The sequence below is a fragment of the Meleagris gallopavo genome, chromosome 6 (genome assembly GCF_000146605.3).
Source record: "Meleagris gallopavo isolate NT-WF06-2002-E0010 breed Aviagen turkey brand Nicholas breeding stock chromosome 6, Turkey_5.1, whole genome shotgun sequence".
NCBI lineage: Eukaryota > Metazoa > Chordata > Aves > Galliformes > Phasianidae > Meleagris > Meleagris gallopavo.
In genome coordinates this window covers 38,980,206-38,993,963 of record NC_015016.2, presented here as the reverse complement: position 1 = coordinate 38,993,963, position 13,758 = coordinate 38,980,206, and the positions used below count along the sequence as shown (strand labels likewise).

At 37.0% G+C, this 13,758-nt stretch overlaps 1 protein-coding gene across 1 annotated transcript in view; it reads left to right on the top strand.

Moving 5' to 3' along the window:
- Positions 1 to 13,758, top strand: part of OSBPL10 (oxysterol binding protein like 10) — a 112,307-nt gene that overhangs the window by 32,040 nt on the left and 66,509 nt on the right. The window contains exons 3-4 of the mRNA XM_031554050.1: positions 9,589 to 9,787; positions 10,686 to 10,765. Coding sequence (XP_031409910.1) covers positions 9,589 to 9,787; positions 10,686 to 10,765 — 279 coding nt within the window. The remainder of the gene's footprint in view (positions 1 to 9,588; positions 9,788 to 10,685; positions 10,766 to 13,758) is intronic.

Sequence of the window (13,758 nt, the reverse complement as noted above, 5' to 3'; positions counted from 1 at the left end):
GACAGTTGGAAGGTATTGTGTAGTAGACATCTGTGATAAATATTTACTGCTTCCTTCCTTCCTGCATTTTCTGTACTTTTGGTAATAGTGTCTGCCTCACTTAACATAATTTAGAGGGCAGGCTCCAATAGCCAAAAGTGAAGAAGGGCATGTGGGTACTTCAGTTGGATAGATGTTCTTAGTTTGTTTTCAGCAGTCTTTTTCTGCTGTGTGTATCTTTTGACATCATTGAAGTTTACTAGTAGTGAATAGCAGAGAACTTAGATTATGGATGATACTGAGTAGTTTGAGATAAAATTGTGATGTAGACTTGACTGTCTGACACATGTCTGTGGGATGTGGTTTTCTTTAAACTTTGCTGCATGATGATTCTGATATAAACCCAACGATTTCAGACTTCCATTCTGTGGGCATTGTGGAGATAGGATACAAGATGTCTGAATTTGCTACTCTCCCACTATGTCGTAGGAAAATCAGGTTGTCAAATGATTATTTTTCATTGATTTATGGATGTTACAATAGCAAACGCCAAAAAAAAACAACCCAACAAGGTAATGTCATGTCTTTTCTTTCAACCTATGAAGAATCCTGTAAAATATGGCAAGTAGTTGTCAGAAATCTCTGTAATGTATTGGCTGTTGGTCAAGTTTAACTTCATTATTGAACTGTCATCATATGTGATCATCCAGAAAATGCATTCTCTGTGTGCACATTTCCGTGTAGATACTACTGAAAGAATATGGCATAATAGCATCAGTCAGACTTAGACTTGTCAATTGGAGCAGCTGTGTTCACTGGCTACATTCAGTGTCATCTTTTTTATTACATTCATTCAAATAAGTCTCTGAGATTCTTAGCTTTTAAGGTCATTCATAGTATGTTTAATGGACATAATAGAGCCTTCTTTCCACAATCTGGTATTTGTCTTGTTGGAGAGATGTATTTTTGGTGTGTTAGGATATTTTATAAACTGCTTATTTCATACTGAATTTTTAAGTACTTTGTGGAAAAGGAGTTTGTTAGACACAATGCAATTTTTGATGTGAAGTGTACACACCAAACCTATCAAATTCTATTGATTGTGTTGCTTCTGGAGATGATTAAGACTGTAGTAATGTATGATTCCCTCAATATTTAGGGTTTTTTGTGTGTGTGTGTGTGTGATTTATTGTATGATGAAAGCAAATGAGTTGATTTCTTTCTTTATGTCTCACCTAGATTGATCATATATTCTCCAAAGAGTTAGTTTGAGTACTCTTATGGCACTTTCCAGCTAGAATATTCTTTGACTAAGCAGAGAACATGCATTGTATTTTCTTTGCATCCTCCTGGTATGCAAAATCTAAACAATATAAAACCCACTAGATTTTGGAAAAACAGAGATTTCTGATGGCTGCCAACTAACAAGATAAACATTTTACTAATAGTTCTTTTCAGGAGTGTCTTTTTACTTCATCGGGGGTCTCTGATAGTCTTTGCATGCTCAGCAGATAGCTGAAGAAATTTATGGTCACAGGGATGAGGTAGATGGAGTAATTTATAGGTACCAAGACTGCAGCTCTTCTCTGCCCAGCCATCTGGAGTACCTCTGAGCCTTGAGTTAAAGACAAGTTAGACGTCCCACTCCTAAGTGAGACAAGGATATCAATAGGCTTCTTATGTAGAATGACTACTAATTTTTGGTGCTGGACAGGCAAGACCTGAGTGATAGAAAACTTAAGGAGGAGAAGTTAAGCAATTAGCAATATGCGTGTGTAGATAGCAACTATTTTATGTTTAGCAGGTATCCATATGTTTAGTTAAGTATTGGGAAGATTTGTGAACCTGAAGTAGTGCATGTGCACCTGTTTGCAGGATGCCTGCCATTGCAATTGTGAATAAAATCTGCTTCTATCAGAGATACTGTCCTGATAAATTATTTGGATATTTCCAATGTTTTCAAGCCCAATTCCCCTTTGGTTGTAGTCCAGTTATTAGAAGTAACATGGAGTTGTTCTGTGCTTGTTTTGTATCAAAGTTGTTTTCCTTGTAAATGAAAATTTATTTTTCTACCTGCAAACTCTGTTTTTCATCTGTGATGTGAATTGAACTGGATAATAATACTGTTGTAATTAAGATTGCACTGACCTGTTTATTTCTCCCAGTTATGTCGCTGTTAGCCTTTTCTCTGTGATCTGCAATACAGAAGTGAAGTCTGCTAAATTATTAAGTAGTAGCAAATTTAGAACAAATTAAAAAAAAAAAAGAAAAAGAAAATGGAAGATAGGAAGGATTGTTAAATGTCACAAATAACATTGGGCAGCCAGCCAGTTCACTGGAGTGTAAGCTCTAAGTGCTGCTTATGGTATCAGTCTCAATTGTGTACCTTTTGTTTATCTGTTTGCTATAAATTGCTGTCCCTCAGTGTGGTGATGTTGGATGTGCTGAAGCATGGATAAATACAGTTAATGTTCTTTTTCATAATTGGTATGAATTCTAAGCCTGATGAGTGAAAAATAGATGCGTTATCTTTAAGGCTATATTTTCTTCACAATCCTAAAAAGCAACCCTAAGCAAGTCCACTTGAAATTAGAGAACTATGTAGTATTAGTTTATTTTTACTGTATTCTCATTTTACAAAATAAGGGCAGCTGACCATAGTCTGTTGCTGTCTGTAGAATTTCAGACTGTTGAAGAGGGGAAGGTAATTGGCTGAGGAAGCAAAAATTGAACTTACGAAGCAAATGTAGCTTCTTCAGATGAGAAGTGACATTTCTGTTCATCAAGTGTACTCGCTTAAATATGTAGAAATTGACTGGGAGTTGGCAAAGCAGTAGAGATTTCTCTTGAGATTTTGTGGATCTGTGGTTAAAATCAAGGAGAACGTAATAATCGGAAACAAGTCATCTATTAACTGTGAGTAATAATTCTCCATTTTAGATGTGTAATGGTTCCAAAAATTCCCAGTTGCAGTTAAGCTTGATTAGTATAGCTGTTTTTAAAAATTGAGTTTTCATTCTGAGTTGCTCAAAGTAGTTAAGTTTTTAAAGAATACTGCAGTTTTTATTTTTTCTTACTTAAAAAAATAATAAATTGAAGAACCTCAATAAATAAAGGATGTTAAACAGTAACCAAAATGTAAGCATGCTCTCCCAACCACCAGTCTTCAAATGATGTCTTCAGAGATGACGCTGAGTAGCGAAGTCCTTGATTGTCAAAAGTGTACGCCAGGCTTCTTTATTGACATGAACGATTTTATTAATCTTATGGCTCAAGGTAAAAGAGGGGGGAAAAAACCAACAACAGTTAATTAGTTGCATACGTATCTCCGAAGTGGCCTAACAAGACAGTTTCCTAAAAATGAAATATTTCTGTATGACTAATTTTTCAGTTAGTAGAACCATAAACTTTCCTTGGATGCAGTCATTTACTTTGTCATGCGATTCTTACATAGAGTTTTTAATTCAAACACATTAAAAAAGGAATTATAGAATAGTTTGATTATTTTTGAAAATGCCATCTTCTTGAGGATTATGGAAACAGTGAAGGACATGCAGCTGGTTGGTAGTTGTTAGAGGTGAATTGAAATGGATGAAAGGAGAACTAGCAGTCCTACCAAGAGAACTTCCTGGCATTACAGAGTAATGAAAACTTATTTTCAGATAGTTGGATGTGTTCAGAGCAGAGAAAAGATCGTAGCTATTGTAAGAGGTGTTTTTCTGCTAGGGGCACACCTTTGTGTGAGTTGAGACTTTTATTCAGTGTCAGCTTCAGCGGGCAGTGTACCATGTTATGGATGTGAAATTGAAAATTAAAATGCCTATAAATGTTTTGATTTTTCTTAAAAAAAAAAATGTATTTCCATCTGAGAATACTAAAATTTTTCATTTAAGTAGAAATGTGTAAATGATATTTCTTGAAAACCTGTGAAGTAAATAAATTACATGGGAAATGCTTATATTGTTCCTCCGATAGCTTTAGATGTTTTCAGATCCTCTCAAACTGGGGCAGTATAAGAAGTATATTGGCAATATAAGAAAGTTTTTTTTTTTTTTTTGGCAGAAAATGCTGTTGTTCTCTGTCAGGTTCAGATGGTAGACCATTTTTGTTCTAATATACCACAAGCATTTTATTGCTCCCTAGACCAAAATTACTGCTATTTGTTAAATTCTTCTTGAATGGGGAAGCAAAGGTAAGCTTTCCATAGTTTGCTATAAAAATACACTTAACACTAAATGTCAAATCCAATCGAAATAGTTGATTTGTACAGTGTTTGAGTCTCTTTTTTTCAGCTCCACAAATTTAGAAAGCAACTGAGTTGTGCTTCCTAGTGTGTAATGCTTACACTGCTTGACTTTTATTAATGAAATGGCTGTCAAGGTGGATGGATAAAGGGGTTAGGAATGGAACTGAATGATAAGTGTCAAGATAGGTAATTACAAAATTCATAAGAGTTGGGATTTAGTTGGAGAGGAACGGTTTTGAAATACAGCAAGTAAAATAGAAGTTGTGTTGTCATCAGGCCTTTTTAACAAACTGATGAGTTACATTAAAAAAAATATGATTATCAGTCTTTTTTTTTTTTGCTAGAGCAGAAATACAATTCTTGATTGCTGAGTGTTGCTGGATATTTTACCTTGTAATTGATATCAGGTGGTAATGCATCTGATGGACTCAGTTGTTAGGCATTTATGGATAATGAGAATTGAATGTTTGAAAATACTCTGCTGTAACTAGCGGACAGTAGTACAAGCTATATCTTCCACTTGTTTGATACATAGTGTACTTCTGGGCAATAAAAAAAAAAATCACAGAATATCCCAGGAGTCCAATCCTGGCTCCACACAGCACCACCCAACACCCAAACCCAATGTCTGAGAGCGCTGCCCAAACACTCCCTGAGCTCCGGCACTCAGGGCCGTGCCCACTGCCCTGGGCAGGCTGTTCCATGCCCACCGCCCTCTGGCACAGACCTGTCCCTAACTCCCAACCCGACTCTCCCCTGACGCAGCTTCATTCTCTTGTGTCTGTCACACAGAGCAGAGCTCAGCGCTGCCCCTCCGCTCCCTGTGAGGAGCTGCAGCCGCCATCAGGCCTCCCCTCAGCTCCTCTGCTCTGGGCTGAGCAAACCAAGGGACCTCAGCTGCTGAAGTTGAAAGTAATTCCAGAGTAAATATCAGAAATATGGCCAATTCATTTCATGGAGTTGTGTTCCATTAATGAAAAGGAAATGTAAGAGTTAATCCCATGAGCAGTGAGGTCTATGGCAAGTACCCAGAAGAAGTTGGGGGGGCAGAGGGGGAGGATCCGTGGTGAATCTCAGGATCTTGATGGAGACTGCTGAGATGGGGCTGGGCCGGAGGAGCAGGAAGCTGGTATTTTCCAAACGGATTTGAGTTTAGAGCATGAAATCCAGTTTGTATCAAATGTGAACAGTGCTTAAGCAGCTGTGATGTTGGAGCAATAGTGGTGGTCTCTTTTAATGAATATTAATTAAAAAAAAAAAAGATTTTTTTTTCCAGTTTTAGTGTAAGAGAAAAACCAAGGTTCCTTTGGAAGTGTGTGTCAGTAACAGTTATTTTGTAACTTCTGTATGACTCTTGCTGTTTTATGTCTGGTATTTCATAACTCAGCTCTGCTACCTCCTGCCTGGCTGTTCTCTTAAGAGTATATTGAAGTTTTCATCAGTGGTAATCTGTAAACTAATTACAGAAATGCGATGTCCTGGGTAACTTTGTGCTCTATGAGCAAGCCCAGAAAAGTAATAGAGGAAAAGATGACAAGATTAATCAGTTCTAGGGAAGTTAATGCTGTTATTTCCCTGGTGTGCAGAACAAATGACTTGTGGAACTCAAGTTACAAGATACCCTTCTTCTTTTGATTACAGTTACATCAGGCTTCTAAAATGGGACATGTAGCATCATGACTTCTCTCTTGCTTTATATATATTGCTTTTCCATCCTCAGTTAATGAAAGAATCTGGTCTCCATTTCTCCTGTGTTTTTCTGATAGTCTTATCTGGATTATTTGTCTTGTGACATAAGAAAATGTTTTGGAGGCTGTTTCTGTTTCTTCTTCTTTTTTTTCTCCTGAAGTATTGTGTTGCTTGATTGAACATTTATCCCTCATTCCTTCTCCTAGCTCTTTTTTAACACTTTAATGTTTTTGAAGGTTTTATCCACCTGCCTTCGTTGTGAGACTATAGATGTCTTATAGATGTCTGTGCAGCTCCCTCCTTTTTTTCTCTGGGATACTGCTGTGAGAAAGGTGGGGAGGGGAGTCATGAATCAAATACTTCTCTGTTCAACTTGAACAAGGTCACGGTTAGAATGGATGACTATGAAAAATTCCTGAGTTTTTGGCCTTTCCAAAGTCAGAGGAAAGCTGTTTTGTTGACCTGAACAGTTTTTGCTGAGTGGTTAGAACTCCTCTTTCTATAGATAATTCTCCTTGCTTTTTTGGCTTTCAAAGTTGTCAGGCATAAAAACTGATTCATCTGGGATGACAGAAGAAGGCAGAGTACTTGAAGAGAGCAATGTGAAGGCTTGTGAAAACTGGTTACTCTTTTTTCCATTTAGTATTACTGTTCAAATTGTACTGAAAATGTTTTGCATGCTTTTACAAGCAACTACAAAAGCATCTAAAAAACCAAAGGGATGAGGCCAGTGGTAATGTTCTGTTTTTCTGAGACTATATATAAAATAGGTTATGGTTGACTAGAAGGTCAAATTCACACTGATGCTATGGTTATGATGACAAGCATATGGAAGGATGCCATCGTCTCTGCATGTGTGGAATTTCAAAGTTACTACTGCAGGGTGTCATGGTGCTGGTGAAAGGTACTTGCTACGTGAATGGCTGGTTTCCTTCTCTGGGTAGCTTTATGCAATGCAAAAAAGCATGTCTTTGTGGAGCTTATGTTCATTCTGGGGGTGCTTTGCTGGTCTCATATGTGAAGATTTCTCAACTGAAGTGCTCGTGCTGTAGATGTAACTTAATAGACTCTGTTCTAATAGACTCAAAGGATCTTTTTTCTTTGGTAGGAGGAGAGGTTTTTTTTTTTTTTTTGCAGTTGTTGCTTTTTTTCTAAGCTGTGAAGATGCAGTACTTTACTGCATGTGATGTAGTTGATAAAAGATGGTCTGATAACAGGAGTGAAGTAAGTGGGGCAGTTATCATGTGGATGTCACAGGCTCAGAATGGACTTGTTTGCTCAATCTAAATAAATAGAAAACTGAGAACTTTTATTAGTTGGATAGAGGGAAACACTTGCACTAGGGTCAAGTGACCATATCATTTTCTCAGGGGCATAGCTTCACTTCTGTCTGCTTTATCTCTTTGAATATGTAACAGATATTTTTAAAGTGGACAAGGAAAACTGAGAGTAAGTAAACGAAAATGTGCTATGAAATCTGCAGTCAGAATTTTGATCAGATGTTTTTCAATTCTGCTGTTTTACCCAACTGTTAAGTGCATCATCTCTCCCTACAGAGCAATCAGAAGAAGGGAAAAATGCTTTGTAAGTGAGGAAGAAGCAGTATTGTAAAATCATTTAAAAGTCAAACAAAACATGGAGATTATAGATTGGTGTAATAGATGGCAATAAGTTAATCTTTTCAAATGTTGGCAATTTCTGTTTAGAGCTCCCTTATTTTTAGCACTGCTGTTGAAAATGTTATGGAGGTTGACATTGTTTGCTATTGCTATAGTCTTTTTTATGCTGTGTAGATAAACTCTGTAGAGGATGGGGGAAAAGATGATTCATGTTTACAAAGAGGGTTTCCATTTGTTTAGAGAGGGGAGGGTTGTGGAGATATTTATGGGAGATGGAGTCGGGGCAGAAGTGTGAGGGTTAATGATGCACTAGCTTAAGATTATTTGAAGCAAGAGTTGTTTATCTATGAATAATTTAAAGTAAAGGTGATCTTTGTTCTGTTTTGGAGGGAGTGGGAGTAGAGTTGTGTGTAAAGGTGGCAAAGGATGCTTGCCCAAGCAAAATGCCTAAAGCTCTGAAGATCTTAGGCTTATTATACTCAAACTTATTTAGCTGGAAAAAGAGAAACAGGAAAGAACAACAGGAACCTCAGTGGGCTATGAAAACAATCCAATAAATATTATGTGATGGAAAAGCTTAAAGGCGTTCTTAATATGGAAATAATGAGAAAATGGCAAAAACAAAATGACACTTTCAAAATAAAGTAATAACCTGAGCAAATCTGGGGTATGCAAAATAACAAGTCTGGTTAGTCAGAGTTTCTGAAATACTGAACAGTGATTTGTATTAAGTATGCTAATCCTGTCTAGAGAAACAATAGCAAATACGTGTTCCAAATGCCCATGTTAATGGTCAATTTGTTAGGGCTGTTTTTTAGAAATTTTTTATTTTTTTGTGGAGGAAAGCAGGTAGGTCATATTTGCATCATATTCACTCTAGAGTCACAGCAAACTGTCCTTCATGTGAGCTAAGAGGTTTTCTGTCCCCTCTTGGCAAAGAGTTAAATTATTGTTTTGTTTGATTATATGTATGATTCCTGTAGGAGAAAGTTACTTAAGATATGTGCTGTTGTGAAAGATGGCTATATTTAAAATAATGTTTCTGTCTCACTTGAACTGCACAATTAATTTCATTTGTATGGTCTTACAGTCCTAGCAGTTAGTTTCTTGTAGAATGGCTGGGGCCAATTGAAGATGAGCAAGTGAAGTCTGAAGTAGAATAATGTTGGTTGTTTACTCTTCAGCAGGAGGCTATTGCTCCTTCCCTTTCCAAAACAGCTATGTTGGAGCGCAGTTTTTTCACACCATGCAAACAATAGATGTTTGGCTTAGTGAGTTTAGATACGAGTAAGGACTCTGATTTTTGCACTTTGTTTCTAAATGTATTTTTTTTTTATTACATGAAGCATTTGTTTTTTGTTTCAACCTCTCAGGGCTTTCCTCAGAAACGTGCAAAAAACATTCTATGAATAGCTAATTTGGAAATTAGATGATCATCAAACATGGTACCTTCTGTTGCTTATTATTGTTATTATTTTTTGCTCCCACATCTTAGCTGTATTGTTGTAGATAGCTACTGCTACTTTCTACCTACCCAGCGTTTAATGGGAACTGAATGTACAGTTTCCTTTGCTCAACTTTCAGAACTAAATTCAGAACAACTGCGTGGGAAATACAATCACAGAAGTGAAAATATCATAACTTTAATTGTGCTCATCCTTCTGCAAAAAGAGCTCCTCCTTTTCAGAAGACTGGTTGCAGGGAATTAGCATATATCAAGGTTGTAAATGCAAAGGGAAAAAAGCAACCAACAGAAAAGAAACTGTCTCTATCTTCAGTGCATCTCTTTAACTAAAGCCTTCTTTCCTTGCTTTTGTGACTTGTGTGAATCTCTCTGTTAATCTGGAAGAAACCTGTGCAAAAGAATAAAATGTCCGTAAGAAAAAACACCCCAAGCCCCCTAAACAACTACTAGTTAAAATAATGTTACCTTATAAAATTGGTTGATTTACCAAAAGTGGCTTAGCCTTGTTTATCTTTTTATTTTATTTTATTTTATTTTTTTAAGATAGATCTATGCTCCTCTAAGTATCTGCTTGAAAAACCCTTTCACAGAAACACTGTATTTCTTTGAACAGGTACTTTGTGCTGGACTTTGAGACGGGAATTCTGCAGTATTTTGTGAATGAACAAAGTAAAACCCAGAAGCCTCGAGGAACCTTGTCTTTAGCTGGAGCTATAATATCACCCAGCGATGAAGTACCGCACATGTTGGTGGTCTACTCAGCTAACGGAGAGATATTTAAGCTGAGAGGTACAGTGCTGCTTAAAGTACCAGCTGTGTTGTTCTTCCTTTCTTGCTTCTGCATTTCCTCTCATTTATCTCTTACTTCCCTGTACTGGCAGAAGGTAGTGGTTGTACAGCTGTATTCTTGCATGTTACGCTATAAACCACAATGGAATAGTAACGTGGAGTTAAGTACGTGTGAATTTAAAATGCATATTGTCTATGGGAGATACTTCGTGTGCTGTCCACATCATAGCATTTAATTTCTAATCTTCTCCCCTACCACCATCGTGCCAACAACATGTAATAATGAATCTGCTAAAGGGTTGAAGAAGGAAGAATGCCAGTGGAATACTATTAAGATCCTCAATTTTTAAATTTTAAATTTTTCAAGGATGGTCAGGGGATGTTGTATCTATAAGAGGCATACCAGCAAAAAGATGTAAAGAGAAGTTCAGTTGAACTGCACTGAAGAAGACCTGAAGTGTGTGCAGAACTTGTAGCTTGTCTGGTTGATGGGCCTGGATATAGAGTTTTCACATATTTAAATGCTGTGACTGGCCTTTGTTCTTCATGGACAGCGATGATTAAAGGAAAAGCTGAAAGCCATCTTGAGGTACTTCTGCTTTTAAAAATGTCTGAAACTGGTAAGGAGTGTCTCAAATCAACATGAGACAAATAACAACTGGTAGAGATAACCATGAAGAAGTGTCGTAAGCTTATTGCTTCCAACTGGCCACAGCATCTTAAGTTGAGATTTACAGGTATTGTACTTCAGAAATAGCACATAGTTAAATTAGAGTAAACTAGAACGTACAGTCCCAACGAGTAAATAACCTCCCTCTTTCTCCTCCTCCTTTCATCTTCTGTTATCCCAAAAAAGAGTTCTCGTGTGATCCCTTGCATTCTCTTGCTTCTGTTCTAGCTGCTGACGCGAAGGAGAAACAATATTGGATCAATCAGCTTCGATCCTGTGCCAAACATCACAAGGAAGGTAATTCAAAGGTAAATAATAAAGAGGGAGAAGTAATGACTGTTTTAAGTGATGTAGGAGAGGAATAGAGTTATGTGGATGACAGACTGGCTGCTGTAATCTGTATTTGTGTTCAGGAATTTCTGAATGAAAGCAGAAAGTTGTAATTCCTTGCTATCTGGAACAGAGTTCTTTTAGTCAATTGGGCTTCTTTATTTTTAAATAAACATTGTCCAATTCAAGGGAAATTCATGAAGTGCATTTTGGATGCTGTCAATAGATGGTTATTGAAAAATTGACCATTCATTAATAAATACCTGTGTGATATGTAGATTAGTATTTAATGGCTCTTACTAAGAAGCTTTGTGTATGTTAGCAGTGGTCAGTTTTGCAACTTCTTTAACGAATCTGGAAGGTGTCATATGAAGATTAATATTAATTCCTTCTCTTTAGAAGTGATGTCTGAATTTTTCTCCTCAAACAGACAAATGTTGTGAACAGGTACTTTAAAAATAGCAGAATGATGAGTTAAGTGTTCCCTGCCTCTCGGCAGAAATGGCTTGAACCTATTTAAATTCCAGTGCACCTTGAAGGTGAGAGAGATTACAAAATAAATAAAAACAATTTCAGGAATAAGTTGTTGTTGTTTTTATTTTGTGTGCTTTTAGTGTAGGTGCTGAAAGTCACTTAAAAACAACCACCAGTTTCTGTTCTCACCTTCAGTCTTTTAAATACTTCTGTTAATATATTTCCAAGAATGAAAAGATTGCTTTCCTGCTGCGAATTGCTTGCTATATAAATAAATAAACGCATTTAACTGCAACTGGAAAGGGCTCTGCCCTGCCACTTGATATATCATCATATATTAGATGAACAGCTGGATGGTATTTTTAAGATAATGGCATTCACTGCAGTGTCTGAAGTGAAATAAAAACATTTTTTTCTGCTTTTTTTTTTTTGAGTGATAGTGACTTGTTAGGAAGTTATTCTGGTTCAGTAAAAGCCTTTTCTGAGAAAAACAAGTCACTTAGTTTTTCATTAATCTTTTTTCGTTCTTATGCTGGGCGTTTAAATGTTGTTTTTGTGTGGCTGTGACCCAGTGCTGTTCTCAATATCTTTTATTTATATATACTATATAATAACGATATCTTATAATAATTTTGATAATCTTCTTGAATCTTATGTGAAATTTGTGTTCCTTTACTGAAGTTTCCTGAAGTCCTGCAGGTGTAAGCAACACATAGTTACATCTGAATCTGATTATATCCCTTTCTCATAACATGTTCTTATTACAACACAAAACAGTATGAAAATGTTGCTTGCATACTGACTGAATATCATCCAAAGGTGAGCTGCACAGCTGACAAGTAGACATAATACAAGCTAAGTCTGTTGCTGTGTTCTAATTAAATTTTACATCTTAATGGTATAAAAGCAATAAAAGGATAATGTTCTGGCAAATAATACCCGTGCTGTAGGATAATTCCAGTGTTCTCAATATCCCCATACAAGTTTCATTTTGCTTAATTACAGAGCGCTTAGCCTCCAGAGAGTGCCAAATCACACTCGTTGGAAGAAGTCATCTCTGTCTGGATAGGATTGCTGCTTTTTTTTAAAGACTATTCTAAGTCAATTGGATTTTCCATGTCTTAATTAAAGTCAAATTGGAGTTCGGAGGGAAAGTGAATTCAAAAAGTAGGCCCATGCATGATTTTTTTTTTCTGGTAACTTCTGAGAATTGTCCAAAGCTTGTTCAGTTTTTACTTTCTTTTCCCTTTTTCTCGAATGTTTGGTGGTGGCTGTAAAACCGCTACTAAATACACAGAGAGCTTTTTATACAACTCTTGTAATTTCAGCATATGTATCAGTTGTTGGATTGGCATATATAACCCTTGTTTTTCTCATCATGTATCAGCAGCATGGCAAGGAACAAAAGCCTTTATCTTGTGAAGCAGCTTGTGCCTTGTATTGTGGCGAGATGGAAACTCTCAGCTTAGGTTTGTGGAAGAACAAAGAACTAGACTCCTTGTTCCAACACTCAGCTCAGAGCTGCTGAAAATTGGGTGGTGCAGTTTCTTGTTTCGCCTCATCCCATCTTCCAGTTCTCTGCAGCTGCACACAGCAGTCTAGTTCCCTTCCTTTTGCTGCCACCTTTTGTGCAGGTTCTGCTGTGTTTCACACCTATGGGAGCTTTGAGAAATTGAAATTAGAAGAAATAAGAAATTGGCTTGCTGAGGAATCAGGTGAGTGCTCATAAAAGGCAAGCAGGAGGCATGACACTGCTTATCATATGCTGTCTTCCTCTCCTGAATGGAGAATGGTCCAAATTAATCTGGCCAGAAACTAATCTTCCTCTGGTTTATTTTCAGGCTACATATTTAAAACTGAGCCAACCTGATGACTGCTTGTCTCAGAGATTTTCTGGCTTTCCTTCCTCTCAAGCAGTGTTCCTCGTGCCTGTTACAACCATTGTCTGGCCCTTTGGAAAGCCTGTTTGGTGGACTAAATTAGCAGAATTTTTGTTTACTTTTCTGTCTCTCCTCTGGTTTAACTCCATGACATTGTTGTCATTGGAGTCAATGGGCATCCCTGTATGGAGAGAGAGTAAAGAATGAAGATCAAAACTGCTCCTCCAGGGAAAACTGCAGTGATTTATCTGTAATTCAGAAACAGCACCCACAGTAATTTCTGGAAGTTTGAAGTCAGTACTTGTCTCAAATAATTGAGTTGGATGTGTAGATTCCTCTACAGCTGGAAGAATGACTATCAGATCTTTGCAGGCTCTTCTTCAGTTTTCTCAGGTTTCTTTTTGCCTTTCCTTTTGCCTGGTATGCTTTTACACTTCTCTCTTTCTTGATCTGGAGAACTGTAATAAAGCATTGTGCTTCTAATTAAAACATGCTTTGGAAATAATCATTGTAGTGAGGCTGAGAAGGATGCATTGCTTGGCTGTAGATATGTGTTTTTCACTTCCCTTCAGAACTTGCATGAAGATAGAGATGCTCACATCTCTGGTTTCAAAATT